Source organism: Rana temporaria, chromosome 1, assembly GCF_905171775.1.
Source record: "Rana temporaria chromosome 1, aRanTem1.1, whole genome shotgun sequence".
NCBI classification, from domain to species: domain Eukaryota; kingdom Metazoa; phylum Chordata; class Amphibia; order Anura; family Ranidae; genus Rana; species Rana temporaria.
Window position 1 is genome coordinate 383,419,883 of NC_053489.1, and position 16,364 is coordinate 383,436,246.

General features: G+C 42.9%; 1 protein-coding gene across 1 annotated transcript in view; it reads left to right on the top strand.

Annotated features, from left to right (window-relative positions):
- SEMA6B (semaphorin 6B) overlaps window positions 1-16,364 on the top strand; it is a 1,705,299-nt gene that overhangs the window by 878,168 nt on the left and 810,767 nt on the right. Inside the window, exon 6 of the mRNA XM_040341109.1 lies at window positions 15,215-15,313. Coding sequence (XP_040197043.1) covers window positions 15,215-15,313 — 99 coding nt within the window. The remainder of the gene's footprint in view (window positions 1-15,214; window positions 15,314-16,364) is intronic.

Here is a 16,364-nt window from a genome sequence, read left to right on the forward strand (position 1 = left end):
CGGTTAGTGAAATTATGACCAAAAAGTTATATTATGGTCTCATCTGACCACATGACTTTCTCCCATGACTCCTCTGGATCAGTCAAGACAACTATGTCAAAAGTTATTTCCCACTCTATATACTCCTATTACCACTGCTGTTCATCATGGCACCTCCTGCCCAAGTGATATGACTCTGTATCAACTACTACTACTAATACTACTACTGCTGCTGCTGCTGCTGCTCAGTCAAGACAACTATGTCAAAAGTTATTTCCCACTCTATATACTCCTATTACCACTGCTGTTCATCATGGCACCTCCTGCCCAAGTGATATGACTCTGTATCAACTACTACTACTAATACTACTACTGCTGCTGCTGCTGCTGCTCAGTCAAGACAACTATGTCAGAAGTTATTTCCCACTCTATATACTCCTATTACCACTGCTGTTCATCATGGCACCTCCTGCCCAAGTGATATGACTCTGTATCAACTACTACTACTAATACTGCTGCTGCTGCTCAGTCAAGACAACTATGTCAAAAGTTATTTCCCACTCTATATACTCCTATTACCACTGCTGTTCATCATGGCACCTCCTGCCCAAGTGATATGACTCTGTATCTACTACTACTACTACTACTACTGCTGCTGCGGCTCAGTCAAGACAACTATGTCAGAAGTTATTTCCCACTCTATATACTCCTATTACCACTGCTGTTCATCATGGCACCTCCTGCCCAAGTGATATGACTCTGTATCTACTACTACTACTACTGCTGCTGCTGCTCAGTCAAGACACCTATGTAAAAAGTTATTTCCCACTCTATATACTCCTATTACCACTGCTGTTCACTGATACCACTGATAGTTAATTTATCCCTTAACTACCCCCATTTGTGAGGGTCAGGGTTTTTCTTTAAAGTCCCATGCAAATCAATGGGAAATGTATGTTCCCACATAACTTCTGTAACCCTTACCAACACCCTTATATAAAAGATGGGTATATTTATATTACTATGATTTTCCTCCCCAAAAGGTTAAGATAGGAAGACCGGGCAACGCCGGGTATTCAGCTAGTAATAGTATAAAATGTTTTCGGTTATTATTAAGCTAGATGTGTTGATGTTGATGTTGATGTTGATGTGTTAGATGTGAAGTTAGATGTGTTTAAAAAACTAACAATCTCAATAAGAAATGAAACCTTTGCAAAATATAACATTTTTTATTAAAACAAAAAAAAAAATTAAGACATGAACTTCTGAAGCTCTGCCACCTCATCTATGGTTTTCGCCATTTGTTGCGCCAGCTGCTGATTTTGGCGCGTAAAAAAAAGAATCTGCTGCTCATTTGCCAGTATTCTCTGCGTCATATTTTTCAGGGCAGCTTGTTTCCCCTTGAGCTTTTTTATAACTGTTAGGATATAAGAAAAAAACATTTGGATTTCAAAGACCGTTACGAAAGATTATTTTCAGCCCTAAAAATAATAAAGTCGGACTTAAGAGACTCTATGAAAGAGGATCTGGCAGAGGCAATTCTCTTCCTTAGAACTCTACATTGCATTTATTTGCATTTGCTAAGCCTAGAACTACATTTCAAGATTAATATAAACCATTTCTTTTGTTTTTGGTTCATTATAGATAAGCTTTGTTTTTGTTCTAAAACAGCCAAATAATGTGGTCTGTATTTTTGAACTGGTAAAGATCCTGTTCCTGATGTTTATGCCTGCTGCTACTATCCAGTCACTTGATTGTTTTCATTGGCCCAGATTCAAGTAGAATCGCGCAATATTTGCGTGGGCAAAGAGCAAATTTTTTTCTCTGCGCCCACGCAAATATTGCGCTTTGCCCGCGATTCACGGAGCAGTTGCTCCGTAAATTGCGCGGGCAATATGCTAACCAGCCGGGCGCAAGGCTGCCTAATGTAAATGATCCCGCCGAGCGAACAGCGCATGCTCCGTCGGGAAACTTTCCCGACGTGCATTGCGGCAAATGACGTCGCAAGGACGTCATTTGCTTGTAAGTGAACGTGAATGGCGTCCAGCGCCATTCACGGTTCACTTACGTAAACAACGTTAAATTTGAACGTCGCGAGCGGGAGGCGCAGCTATACTTTAGCATTGGCTGCGCCTGCTATAGCAGGAGCAACCTTATGCTAAAGGCGCCGTACGGAAACTCCGTACCTTGCGTGAGAAGGGCCCGCGCAACTTTTGTGAATCGGTGGTAGTATGCAATTTGCATACTACACGCCGATCAAAGGCCGCGCCCCCTAGTGGCCAACGCAAGAATGCAGCCTGGGATGTGAAGGCATAAGGAGGCTTATGTTTGTCACATCCTAGGCTGCATTCGGTGTAACGAGGTTCCTGAATCAGGAGCACTCGTTACACCGGAGCAAGTAAGCACTTGCGCCGCGCAACCTATGGTTGCGCGGGCGCAAGTGCTTCTTGAATCTGGGCCAGTGTGTTTGTCTTTTGCTTAAACTGTGCAATACAGTAGACTGTTGGCTTCCCAGCCAGTAGTCCTGTGGTAGGTTGCGTTTCTTTCCCTCAAGGAATCTATAAAATACATTTGCATATTAATACAGAGGAGTCGGAGTCGGGGAGTCGGAGTCTGAAGTACATAAAACTGAGGAGTCGGAGACGGAGTCGGAAAATTTATCTAACGACTCCACAGCCCTGCTTTAAATGCTGTCCATTTTTAGAGCTACATTTTATTGTTGAAATTTTATTAATCTCTGTGCACATATTTACCCTCCTGATTGATGGTAAAATTAACCGTCTCATCCTGCTCCTCTTCCTCGTCACCCACTACTCCACCAGAAGTTTTGGGGGGGGGTGCAGCTCCTCCTCTTGCTCCTCCACAGGAGCTGGGGGTGGTGATGTGGATGGCCCTGGCTGCTCCTCCTCATCCCTCTCATCCCTCTCCTCCTCTTCCACATCCTCCTCCTGCTCCTCCTCTGCGGCCTGTCGCCTTGTGCGCTTGGGGCGCACAGTTGGTAGCGGAGCTCCTATAATAACACAATGTTCATATATTATAAAAATGTTTTCTAATGACGTATGCAAATTCTGTGTACTCTGCTGTATTGTATATGAATACAAATTAATTTATATAGACAGTTAATCAATGGGACAATGTTATATTAAAGGGTCTTGTGGGCACTACAGGGGACTGAGCGTGAGCTGGGCTGCCACCATGGTAAAATGAGCTGTTTTTGTCTCCTTTGTTTTGTTCAGACGATCTCATGTTAAAAAAAGGGCCTGATGGAGTACACGGGATTACTATAACAACCCCACGCCTAACACAGGATTTTAGTGGGAATCTATATATATAAAACTCAACGTGTGTGTGCATGTATGTATGTATGTTCCAGCATCACGTCCAAACGGCTAAAGATATTTACATGAAACTTGGCACACAGGTTACTTATATGTCAGCCACAAACATAGGATAGGTGGTTTAACCCTTACCCACCCCCATTTGCCATGGTCGGGGTTTTTCTTTAAAGTCCCATTCAACTCTATGGGAAATACATGTTACTTCATAACAGCTGTAGATATTTCGATAACACTTGGTCACATGTTACCTATACGTCCACTTAAAGTATAGGATCGTTAATTTATCCCTTAACTACCCCCATTGGTGAGGGTCTGGGTTTTTGTTTAAAGTCCCATGCAAAGCAATGGGAAAAGTATGTTCCCACATAACTTCTGTGTTCCTGTCTGCTGTCCCATGTCTTTTTCCAACAGTACTATGAATACCTTGGCTGGTGGTGATATATGTTACAACAACATGGCGTCTTGGTTAACAACATCTGACCTTAAATTAATTACATATGACCTTACATAACTGTCACCAAAGGAGCTGCGGTGGCTCGACGCGATTGCCACTGCGCTGACAAGCCATTCACCTCTGCAGCTAGGGGTTCGGATCCCGCTCTCGGCTACATGTGAATTGAGTTTGGTGGTCTCAGCCCGGCCCCCGGTGGGTGTGCTATGCGAGGTAAGCCTGCGCTTAGTACGCCCACCTCCCTCCCACAAAAACCACCACACTTACACACGCACTCGCAATTGGGTTAACATGCACGCACTCTGACCACGCGGTCTCTAAAAAGAGAGGCGAAGGACTAACGGGGCTGGTTGAGCGGGAAAAATCCTCTCACTCCCTTATAGGGAGTCCCTCTGCCCCGTTGGGCTTCAAAGCGGAGCAGGTAGGACGGTCTGTGTGGGAGGACCCCCTCACACCCGCCATTGCCACCCGGGGCATGGAGAAAGGTGGCAGATTACCTCTGGGGGAGGCCTGCCTACTCCCAACTCCTGCAGTCCGGCTCCTCTCTCGAGTACACGCACAAAATACACTTTAGAAAAAAAAACATAACTGTGACCAATAACTTACCTGGATGATATTTATTCCGGATACGCCTGACCCGGTTCATCTGGCGCCTCTTCAGGTCGGACCACTTCTTGAGGATCGCCATGCGACTTGGTGCTTCGCCGTTTTGGGCGCGTAGTTCCTCAATTAGGGAGCTGACAACAGCCTGTTTTTCTTGCTGCCTCCGCAGCTCATCATACCCTGTTTCCAGGAACTTCTGCAAGATGAAGAACAAAGTATATTGTAATACTTTTGTTTAAAGCCTTATGGATATATGACGTAAATGTATGGTATTCAACAATTGGAAGCATTCTCGCCTTATTAATCAATGACAGGGGTAACATGACAGATTTTATATCCTGCCATTTCGGTCGCCACCTTTTTTGCATAAATATAGCAGCCATTATGATTTGCATAATTATGTATATATGATTAACAACACAGGATACACATATAGGGGAGATATGCGTTGCTATTCATCTGACCGCTATAATTTTTTTTGGACACTGATAATGGGCCTGTACAATAGATTATTTTTTTTCATCCCTATCTTTATATAGGAACAATAATATGTTTGTTTCTTTTGACTTTTTGATTAATTAATTTTGAATAAATAATGGAGTTGATGTTATTTAACAACTACAACTACCAGCATGCTCTGATACACCATGTAGCTCATCCGTCACCAGCTGTACAACAATTATACTTTAACTCCCAGCATGCCTGGACAGTTAATGGCTGTCCGGTAATAACGGGGAGGCATGGGGTTCACAGTAGTTTCCCGCTGAGGGTTTGAGCTGCAGCGCCAAATTTGCTTCAGCTAGAAGCACACTGTAAGCCACAGCCCATGTGAATGTACCCTGTACATTCACATTGGGGGAGAGGGGGGGGGGGGTAATTGCAGCCAGTTGCATGCAGGGAGTTTTAGTTTTGCAACAGCTGGAGGCAGAATTATTTCACATTGGTCACTTTCCTCACTCTCCCATCTTCCTTTTCCCCCACTTTCTTTTATTATTTTCCCCCGTGTTCTGTTTTGTTTGTCACTCTTTTTGTTTTGGTGCTTGCACTTTATGTGTGGCGAGTAGGGTGCTGGTCCTCGGGCCGGTCTCTGAAAGTCTTGGGAGTTGGTAGACTCGGCCTTCTGGTTAGGTTCACCGGCTCTCATGGGGTCTCCCTTCGGGGGAGCCTCACCAAGGAGGGTTCTGTTTCGGCAGTCCCTCCGAGGATGTTGGGTCCTTGTGGCTTTGGCTGCTTGGACCGAGATGGGTCCATATGGCTTCGGCTGTATGGACCACAGTAACTCTTTTCCCTGTCAGGAGCCTAACGCCCCGGGGGATCAGAGACGGGACCTTTTCGGAGGACCACTGACGTATGCACCCGTCGCAGTTTTTTGTGATGTCACTCTTTAGGTGTGTGCACATTTTTCCCTGCACCGGGTGGAGTTTTTGGGTTGTGTTTTGCACGCCACAGGCTTTTCAACAGAAAAAAAACAGCTGGAGGCAGAATGGTTGCAAAACACTACAGGTTTGTTACCTAACTCAGGGTTTCAAGACCAGTCCACCTCCAGCTGTTGCAAATCGACTACTCCCATCAGCCACGGTCTGTCAGTGCATGCTAAGAATTTTACTTTTGCTGCATCTAGGGTGCCACAGTTTAGAGACCCGTGCATAAATGCCTGAAAAATGTGGGCCTGCAGAACTTACAATACTAGAAGTGCCAGCATTCCCAGGCATGCTGGAAGTTGTAGTTCTGCAACATCTAAAGGGCAATATGTATTCGAACGTCCTTGGGCCTTGAGGACCCTGAAGTCAGGACGTTCGCATACGTCCTATGTCCAAAAAAATGTTAAATTCATTATGCTAAATAACAAGGAAAAGTGCCTAAATACACATTTACCAACCAGGGTGTCTGCAGCTGTCCAGGCATGCTGGGAGTTGTAGTTTTGTAAAAGCAGGAGACACATTGTTTGTGAAATACTAATATCTGATCATATATACTAACTTTTAAACTAGACTAAAATGCAGTTGAAGATAATGAAATAACAGTGGTCAAAATACTTACACAAATCAGCATCTTTTCCTCAGATACAGTGAAATTACTTCCAACCATTCTGCTCTGCGATTGCGATGCGATCATAAAGTTGGAAACTGGCAAGGGTCCAGGAAATGGTCGCGTGTTGGGCGCGTGTTGTTCGCGCGATTGCGCATGCGCGATCGAAAAATCGCAATCGCAATATTTTTTTGCTAAAATATCACAAATATTCGATTTCAGAGTGCTCCTACAGCAGTTTTCGAAATATCTGCAAACAATTTTGCATTCGCATTTTGTGAAATTGCGCTAAAATATCTCGAATATTAGATTTCAGAATGAGCCAATCAGAGCGCTCCTACAGCATTTGGGGAAATTCCGCAATAATCATCGCATTCGCAATATTGCGAAATTTCGATAAAATATAACGAATATTCTGAGCCAGAGTGCTCCTACAGCATTTGTCGAAATTGCGCAATAAATATCGCATTCGCATTTTGCGAAATTTCGATAAAATATCAAGAATATTCTGAGCCAATCAGAGTGCTCCTTCCGCATTTGCCGAATATTCGCAATTATTTTGTATTGTAAAATATCACGAATATTCTGAGCCAATCAGAGTGCTCCTAGCGCTGTTGTCGAAATGTCGCCATCAATATCGCATTCGCATTTTGCGAAATTTCGAAAAAATATCAAGAATATTCTGAGCCAATCCGAGTGCTCCTACTGCAGTTATCGAAAATTCGCAATTATTTTCGCATTCGCAATAGCGAAAAATCGCAATCATTTAATTTCGATAAAATATCACGAATATTCGAATTTAGCGAATATATCTCGAATATTCGAATATATATTCGAGATATATCGCGAAATCGAATATGGCATATTCTGCTCAACACTAATGCCGCGTACACACCATCGTTTTCTGCGATGGAAAAATGCGACGCTTTATGTGCTTTAAAAAAACGTCATTTTTCAAACTTCAATTTGAACAACGACGTAGCATACACACCATCGCTTTTTCACAACGCTCTAGCACAGCGCAGTTCCGTCAATCACGCACGACGTCACTATAAAGGGTCGTTTCCATGCGGAAGACGGCCTCTTTTGCTGATATCGTGTTGCTGCGTGTTAGTAAAAGTTTGGTGAGATACGATTCGTGATTTTCAGTGACTGTGCTTTAAATTTCGTTTTCTGTCGTACAGTTTGTCTATTTGTTGTCGGATCTGTGATACAGTGCTTGTACTAAGGACGTATTTGTTTAGGCATTACGTTTGGTGTGCACGGTGCTGTTTAGCAGGTCGTTCTTCAAAGGCCATTCTTTACTTCAGGGCGTAATTTTTAGTCTGATCTGATTTGACGACCGTTTTCTAGCCATGTTGCGGGTACGAACTCGTCGCCGAGATCGTGCTGTGCTTGTTGTTAGGATGTGTGCTGCATCCCAGCGACGGTCCATGAACAGGGTGAGGAGGAGGTTGTGGACCAAGAACTGGTTGCTACGCAGGGACCAGTTCTCTCATATGCCTCTGCTGCGGGAGATCCGAGAAAATAACCCTGATGATTTCAGGAATTTTCTTAGGATGTCTGACCCCGTATTTCAGCAGCTTTTGGCTTTGGTGTCGCCATATATCACCAGGCAGGACACCGTTATGCGGGAAGCCATCACTGCTGAGCAGAGGCTAGTTGCTACGTTGCGCTACCTTGCAACAGGGAGAAGTCTGCAGGACTTGAAGTTCTCGACGGGCATCTCCCCCCAGGCTCTGGGCCTCATAATCCCTGAGACCTGTTCGGCCATCATTCAGGTTCTTCAGGAGGACTATGTTAAGGTAAGTGGTGTTCTTTCAATGGTCAAACTAATTCCCAAAAAAAAAAAAAAAAAAAAATTTTCTAATATGCTCAGAATGCTCACTTTGTCTCTATGTATGCTGTTCTACACAATTAGTAAAGCCCTACATGTTTCTTTAATTTAGCCAACCTGTCCATCATTCTATGTTGTGGGCAAACCCACCTAGCATAGTCCCTATATTCCCGTTTATTTGTGGCCTCCATTGTAGTGCTGCATTTTGTGTGTCCCTATATCCCCGTTTATTTGTGGCCTCCATTGTAGTGCTGCATTTTGTGTGTCCCTATATCCCCGTTTATTTGTGGCCTCCATTGTAGTGCTGCATTTTGTGTGTCCCTATATCCCCGTTTATTTGTGGCCTCCATTGTCCAAACCCCCCCCCCTAGATTTTTGAAATACATACTAATAATTATTTTTCTTATTTAGATATTTTTTGGGGGGTTGTTTCTCATCTCATCTTGAGCCCCACTCCCCCTAAATATATTTTTTCAACATCAGAGGGGGGGTGATTAATATGCTTAATTGTTCCCAATTTTTTTTTTAATACTAACCTTTTTTTGTTGAATTGTTGGTGGGATCCCTTGTAATTTTAGCTATATTCTGTTTAAAATCTTTGTTCTAATGTTTTTTATTTTTTCTTTCTATCCAGTTCCCCACCACGCCACAGGAATGGCAGACTGTGGCAGCGGACTTCTCCCAGCGTTGGAACTTTCCGAACTGTGGAGGAGCCATTGATGGCAAGCACATCCGCATTGTGCCCCCACCCCATAGTGGATCCCATTTCTTCAATTACAAGGGGTTCCACAGCGTTGTTTTGATGGCGGTGGTCTCTGCAAATTACGAGTTTTTGTACGTGGATGTTGGGAAAAATGGCCGGATGTCGGACGGCGGTGTCTTTGCGGAGACGGAGTTCGCACAACGGCTTCGGTTGGAGGACCTAGGATTGCCACCTGCGGAGGAGAACGAAGAGGGTCTGCCCTTCGTGTTTGTAGCAGATGAGGCTTTTGGTTTGGGTCCCCACCTCATGAGGCCATTTCCCGTACGCACCCTCACCCATGAGAGGAGGGTTTTTAATTATCGGCTGGCCAGAGCAAGACGTGTGGTAGAGAATGCCTTTGGAATCATGGCCAGCCGATTCAGATTGTTTTAACAGCAATAAACATGGCGGAATACAAGTGGAATTATATTATACTATCTTGTTGCATTTTGCACAATTTTTTGAAAAGAAATTCTCAAACGTACCTGACGGTATTGCCTGATGAGGCTGATCTTGTGGCTCCGGAGCCGGGACATCAGGCTAGCCATAGAGGCTTGGCCCCCCAAACCGCACGTGCAGTGCGTCAATCCTATGTGGACTATTTTATGGGGAGGGGGGCCATTGCAATGCCTGATCTTGATTAAAAAAATAAATTTTCTTTTTGTTTGATGAAACAGTGTTTATTTGTTTGATTTTAGTTATTTGTAAGTTTTGGGGGGTAATGTTTATTTTTCGTAGGTTCTCATCCAGCCATGTGTTTGGGATGTAATAAATTCCCATGAGTGTTAAATCTTAATAACTCTACAAATATGCCTGAGTAATTGAATGAGTCTGCATTGATACCAATAACTACACACAAATTGTTTGGAGTCCAAAATGTTATTTATTTGTTACTTTTTTACTTTTGATTAGTACAACAAATCAATATTTTTATTTTTTTGGTCTTTTTTGATTATTAGAAAATATAAATATTTTTTTTTCTTTTTTTGGTCTTTTTTGATTATTACAAAATATAATATTTTTTTGATTTTTTTTGGTCTTTTTTGATTATTACAAAATATAATATTTTTTTTATTTTTTTTGGTCTTTTTTGATTATTACAAAATATAATATATTTTATTTATTTTTTTGGTCTTTTTTGATTATTACAAAATATAATTTTTTTTTTTTTTTTTTAATTCAAGGAAAAAAGAAAATACACCAAAAATTAAACCCTCCCCAAAACATTAATAAAATTTTTAAGCTGCCGTTCCAGCGTCTTTGCTTTGTGACGTATTTCACGGCAGGCCAGACGTATGTCCTCAACTTGGGCCCTGCAGGTGAGAACCTCGCCGATGAGGAGCTGGGCACTATACGTGTCCAGTCCCTGACCAGCCCGATTTCCTCCTGAAATGTGGAACCAAAACATGTGTTAAAAGATTGTATGCCTATATCTATATTCACAGAAAATGTGGTAGATGTTACTTACCGGATGTTGAGGCAGGTTCCTCTTCCTCTACATCCCTCGGGGGTGTGGCTTGATTGGCTTGTGCCTCCTGCCTTTGTGCTTCATTGTGCCCTACAAGATTGAAGAAAGGGAAACATGAGGTTCAACCATTACGAGCGGCCTGAAATGACACCCAAAAATTAATAAATGCTAAACAAAAGGTCACTATTGTTGATTTTTAAACAATTATCAATAAAATAGACCAATATTTAATCCATTCACAAAGTAATCTCAAATCAGTTAACACAATTTTTACGTTTAGATATGTAAGCTAAACAAGTCTCCCCTGGATCTGCTCACCCCTGTGTGTGACCCAACATAGGTTGTGATTGTGACAAACAATTGTGCTACTGAGTACACATGTTCAATAAAAAAAGGAGTAGCAAACGCTCCTTTTTGTGAATCTCAAGGTATTTACGTTTCTTCTAAAATAAGCTGAAACACATTTCCATCTATTCCAGAATTGAATACACCTTTTTTTTAAGCCCCAAAAATGTCACAACTTTCATATTTGTGTCGACTAATTGGTCATAGGAGTCGTCGTTCATTCGCCCACAATTCCTCAATTTACGATTTTTGTTCAGATACAGTGCTTCAACTCCCCTTTGCACATGCCAACTAGGCATGATGCCATTTCTCGTTAATATGGTCTTGGATTATTGAAAGTCACCGAATGAACGACGACTACGACGACTGCATCATGCGTCCACATTCATAATATTCATTTTATGGTCAACCTGGCACAAAAAAAAAAATGGCACAAAGAACACACAAAAATAATTAAATACACATGGAAAAAACTTACTTCTTCTTCGAATCACCTTATTAATTCGGTAAAGTTGGTGGGGTTCCCTTTTTTTCAAATCCGACCACCTTTTGCGCAGGTGCTCTCTGCTCCTGGTTTTCCCAAACTTCCGCTGGAGCCTACGGATGACCTTCTCCATAATTTGTGCTTTTACTTTATTGGGATGCATGTAGGGGCCATGCTTGGCATCATAGTCCTCCCTCCTCAATATGGTGACCATCTCCACCATTTCATTAAATGACATGTTGGAGGCTCTGCAGCGGAATCTGCGGCGTGGTTGGGCCTGGCCTGCCTCCTGGCTTGAGCTGGAATACACCTCCATGTTGTCCATCTTTTCTCCCTCACCAAACGACAGAGAAGGGGCGTGGAAAGGACGATACCGAACGTCAGGGGCGGGGTGTCGTGCGGAGCGTCATGCGTGCGTAGTGTAAAAGGGATGGGACGTGTTTGGAAACGGCCTGCATAGTCTGTGGAAGAAGTCGTAATTCCCGATCTTTCCTAATAACGACGAGACGTAAGTTTTTAATTCCGACTTTATTATAGTGAATAGGGAATGAGTTTGTGGGCTAGTTAGGGGAAGTAAGCTAGTGCCTTTAATTACATTATGTTTTGGCTTCTGTTTCATGTGCAGAAAGAATGGATGCCTTCAAGGATGCGGACTTCCTCACAGACTTCATCCAAAAATGGAAGGAACATCCAGTTCTGTGGCAAACCAAAAGCACACTAAATAAAAACAAAGATGCCAGGGAGAAAGCTAGACAGAGCATGCTTGTTTTTGTGAAAACAAGGGTCCCCAACGCCACAACAGCCACTGTGAAAAATAAAATCAATTCCATCAGGGGCACCTACAGGGCCCAACGGGTCCAAGTCCTGGCCTCAATGAGGTCTGGGGCTGCAGCTGACTCCATATACAAACCAACCCTGTGGTACTATAGTCAGCTGCAGTTCCTGGACGACCACATTGAGACCAGGACATCCATGTCTACCCTTCCCCCAAGAGGTAGCTCCCAGCTTCCCAGCAGCCAATCCTCCAGTCTTCCCTGCAGACAAGAGCAGACAAGCTCGGAGGAAGAGGAAGAGTTCCTGGAGGACCCCAATTGTGAGCCGTGGAGAATGGTATGTGTTTTTTGTTTGAATTTAGTTAGTATATGACAAGTATAGTAATAATGGTAAATGTATGTTACTATTGTTCTAAATTCTATGTGAATCTCGTAAGTTTAGGGATAGGATCAATAGTCAGTAGTGGGAAAACATGATGGGGTCAAAATGGGGAAATTAATAATGTTGATGAAGGAGTGGGTGGCATTTTCAGATAGGCCAGTAGGGGGGGAGTAACGCAATACACCTGCAAGGGGTCCCAGATGGAAGACACCCTTTTTTAGTACTATCTAGTTGACACTAAATTGATTAAATTAATTTTTGGGGAAAAGGCCACTTATTTACTAAATTAGGCATGCAACAACCCACATAATTCCAGGGGGACCATGTCTGAAGGTGTTTAAGGGGCCACATAATTAAGGATGGCGACCCTGTGTGTAATATATATTGACATTCAATTTGCATCACTCATGATTGTAAAAATGTGTGTGATTAATGACAAACACAAATAACATATGTTCCTTTTTTTCATACACAGGCAGACCCAAGCCAGGAACAGCCAGGGCCAACAGGGAGCCAGGAAGAGACAGGGCCCACAGGGAGCCAGGAGGAGCCAGGGCCAACTGCAAGGCAGGAGGTGGCAGAGCCCACTGGGAGCCAGGAGGTGGCAGGCCCCAGTGGGACCCAGGAGGCACGCCGGCGGGATACCATCTCCCGGATCCCTCCATTCCGCAATCCAAATAAACGGCTCAGGAGTATGCGACAGATGGAGGAGGAGACCCAGGGCCTGCTTCGCCAAGCTACTGCAGCCATCCGAGAGCCACCCAGTGAAGTTGAGGGGTTCGCAGCGCTCATTGCAGCAAAGCTGTACAATCTGGAGCAGAGCCAGCGTGTGCGCTGCGAACTCCTCATGTTCGAAGCCATAACCATGGCATCCCTGGGGCAGCTCGATGACGACACCCACATTGTGCGGATTGCTCCTCCTGTCCTTGCTGCTCCTCCTGCTCCTGCTCCTGCTCCTGCTCCTGCTCCTGCACCTGCTCCTGCTCCTCCACCTGCTCCTGCTTCTCCACCTCATGAGGCTGCTATGGCTCCTGCCACCTCATCTCCTCCAGGAACCCAGCCCCCAAGGACTCGGGCTACCGGGAAGGCTGCAGGGAAGACTGCAGGGAAGGCTGCTGGGAAGAAAAGGGCGAAGAAATAATACGGTGCCCCTGATGGAATTTTTATGTGGACTCACAGGCTGTATTTGTGGCTTCGGGGACCCTTGTTTTCAGAAAAAAACAAGCATGCTCTAAAGTGCTGCCTACCCTGGCATCTTTGTTTTTATTATGTTGTGTTTTTGGGTTGCCACTTTTTTTTTTTTCAAAATTTTTATGAAGACTAAAATAAAAATTAATTTTTCAGCCAAATTTCAACATGTTTCTTTATTGTAGATTTGAGAGATCAGTATTGAGTGGGCAGACCCATTAAAAAAAAAATTATGCAAACATTAACAAGGTAAAAAACATGCTTGTGGGTGAGTAAACTAAAAAATTAGGTTGTTGCAGACACTTCACACACTCCTAAATAAAAACCAAATAGAGATTACTAATCAAATTGGTGACCAAAATTTTAAAAATAAATAAAAGGTGGACCAATATATATATTTAAAATGTTAAGATGGAAGATACAACTAAATAACAGAACACAAACATAAACATTATCAAACAAGAAAGAAACTAATTAAAAGCTTGTCATAACTATGCAACAAGATCAGCCGCAACAAACGTCCATTTCTGGGTAGCAGTTAAAAGCAGGGGTTAAAGAAGCGCTTTCTTTTCTTGTCTATAAGCTGAAAAACACCTTAACGAATGTGCTGATTCCATTCTGAACAGTCGTTTTACATGAATGAGCGCTGCCGTCTCCTAACTTGCTTCTGAGCATGCGCGGGCTTAAATCGACGTTTTTACGTACACACGGTCAATGTTTAGAACACAGAAAACGACGTCGGCCAAAAACGACACATAAAATTGAAGCATGCTTCAATTTTTTTCTGTCGTTTTTTAGAAGACAGAAAACGACGTTTTTGCCCACACACGGTCAATTAAATTGACGTTTTTGAAAATGACGTTTTTTTCCATCGCAGAAAACGATGGTGTGTACGCGGCATAATAGTTAGTCAGGTTGAAAAATGACACAAGTCCATCTAGTTCAACCAATAAAAAAAAAAAAAAAATCATACAATCCCATATACACAGTTCTATACCCACAGTTGATCCAGAGGAAGGCGGAAAACCCCCAGCAAAGCATGATTATAATTTGCTACAGCAGGGGAAAAAGTTTCTTCCTGATCTTTTTTAAAGCAATCTACTGAACTGGCCAGAACCATCTCTGAAGGGAGTCTATTTGAGATTTTCACAGCTCTTTCTGTCACTGTGGGCAATATCCCGGACAAATCCTTAAATGTAGCGCACCCCCTAAGGAGCTGCAAGTAGAATGCGATCCCTTACCCCCTTGCATATGCATGACAATCCCTTCTCACTCCCACTCTCCCTTTCTGGACGTTTCTATCAAAAAGTCATCTAGCCCCTGAGATACTAATTCCTGACCCAGATTCACAACTCATGCTTAGCCCTAAGCTAAATAAATGTACCTACACTAACATAAACCTACATCTATCACACATAATAGAGGGTGCTACACGAGGACATTTTTTACACCTGCAGCTTCCTAGATGTGGAAAAACAGTTTTTTATGCCTGTCTTTATTTTTGCCAAAAATGTCTATGTATATAACATTCGTTGTCATTGCCTTTGTTGTCATTTTTAACTCAAACAACTGAAGTATTTTTATTTCTTTCCATAGGAGGAGTGCAACAATTTTGTGAAGGTTCTCCTTTTGCATGGCAAGACCTTATTTGCCTGTGGAACCAATGCATTCAACCCTGTGTGTGCAGACTACAGTGTATGTGAGACAATTTTCAAAAATTATTCTTTAGCATCAACTTACCTTTTAGTGCTAGACATGCTTTTTTGGGCCTTATCTGTAATCCTCTGCTACTCTGAAGGGCTCAATAGTAATCTCCAGTTTATGATACTGTTGCTATGGTAAAATATACTGTATGTGGCTTTTTTGTACTTTAGGAATAGGCCAAAAATCGACTGCACTAGTGGCCAGGACCGTTTTAAAAGGCAGGGCAAAAGGGGAAGCTGCCCTGGGCCCCTTCATTTTTGTGGGACCCAAAGCAGCTGCCTCATACTTGCCAACTGTCCCAGTTTAAATTCCCTTATCCCTTGAAGTTTTAGTGCTGTGTTGTGTCCCGATATCTTCAGTGTAAAGTTCTGTTTTTGCTGCCCAGCTCTGCCCTTTTGCCATGTACAAATGACTCACCTGCAGACCCTTTGTTTACATGTAAATAACCTGCATTGATATGTAAATAGCGGTGCCATTAATATGTAAATAGTTGTGGACCACGGCATTAATATGTAAATAGAGGCAACATTTATATGTATATCATGTCCCCCTGAGGTAGTTTCTAGTAACCTCTGGCAACCAATTGCAATCGCTGCCTGATCTGATTCAGTAAACTGATTTTGAGTCTAATGCCCTGTACACCATCTAACTTTTTTCCAACGGAATTCTGCTCAAGCTTGGCTTGCAAACACATGGTCACACAAAAGTTCTCTAAACTTTCGAGCGTTAAGAACGTGGTGACGTACAACACTACGACGAGGCGAGAAAAAAAAGTTCAATGCTTTCGCGCATGCGTCAAATTGTTTCCGAGTATGCGTATTTTTTTTCCCGTCTGGATTTTCCAATATGATTTGTTCCGTCTGAATAATTGAGAACCTGCTCTCAAACTTTTGCTGGCGGAAATTCCGACAGCAAAAGTCTGATGGAGCACACACATGGTCGGAATTTCCAATGAAAAGCTCACAAGACTTTTTCTGGCGGAAATTCTGCTCGTGTGTATGGGGCTTTACTGCTATCTATTGTATGTCTCAAAGCATGTGGA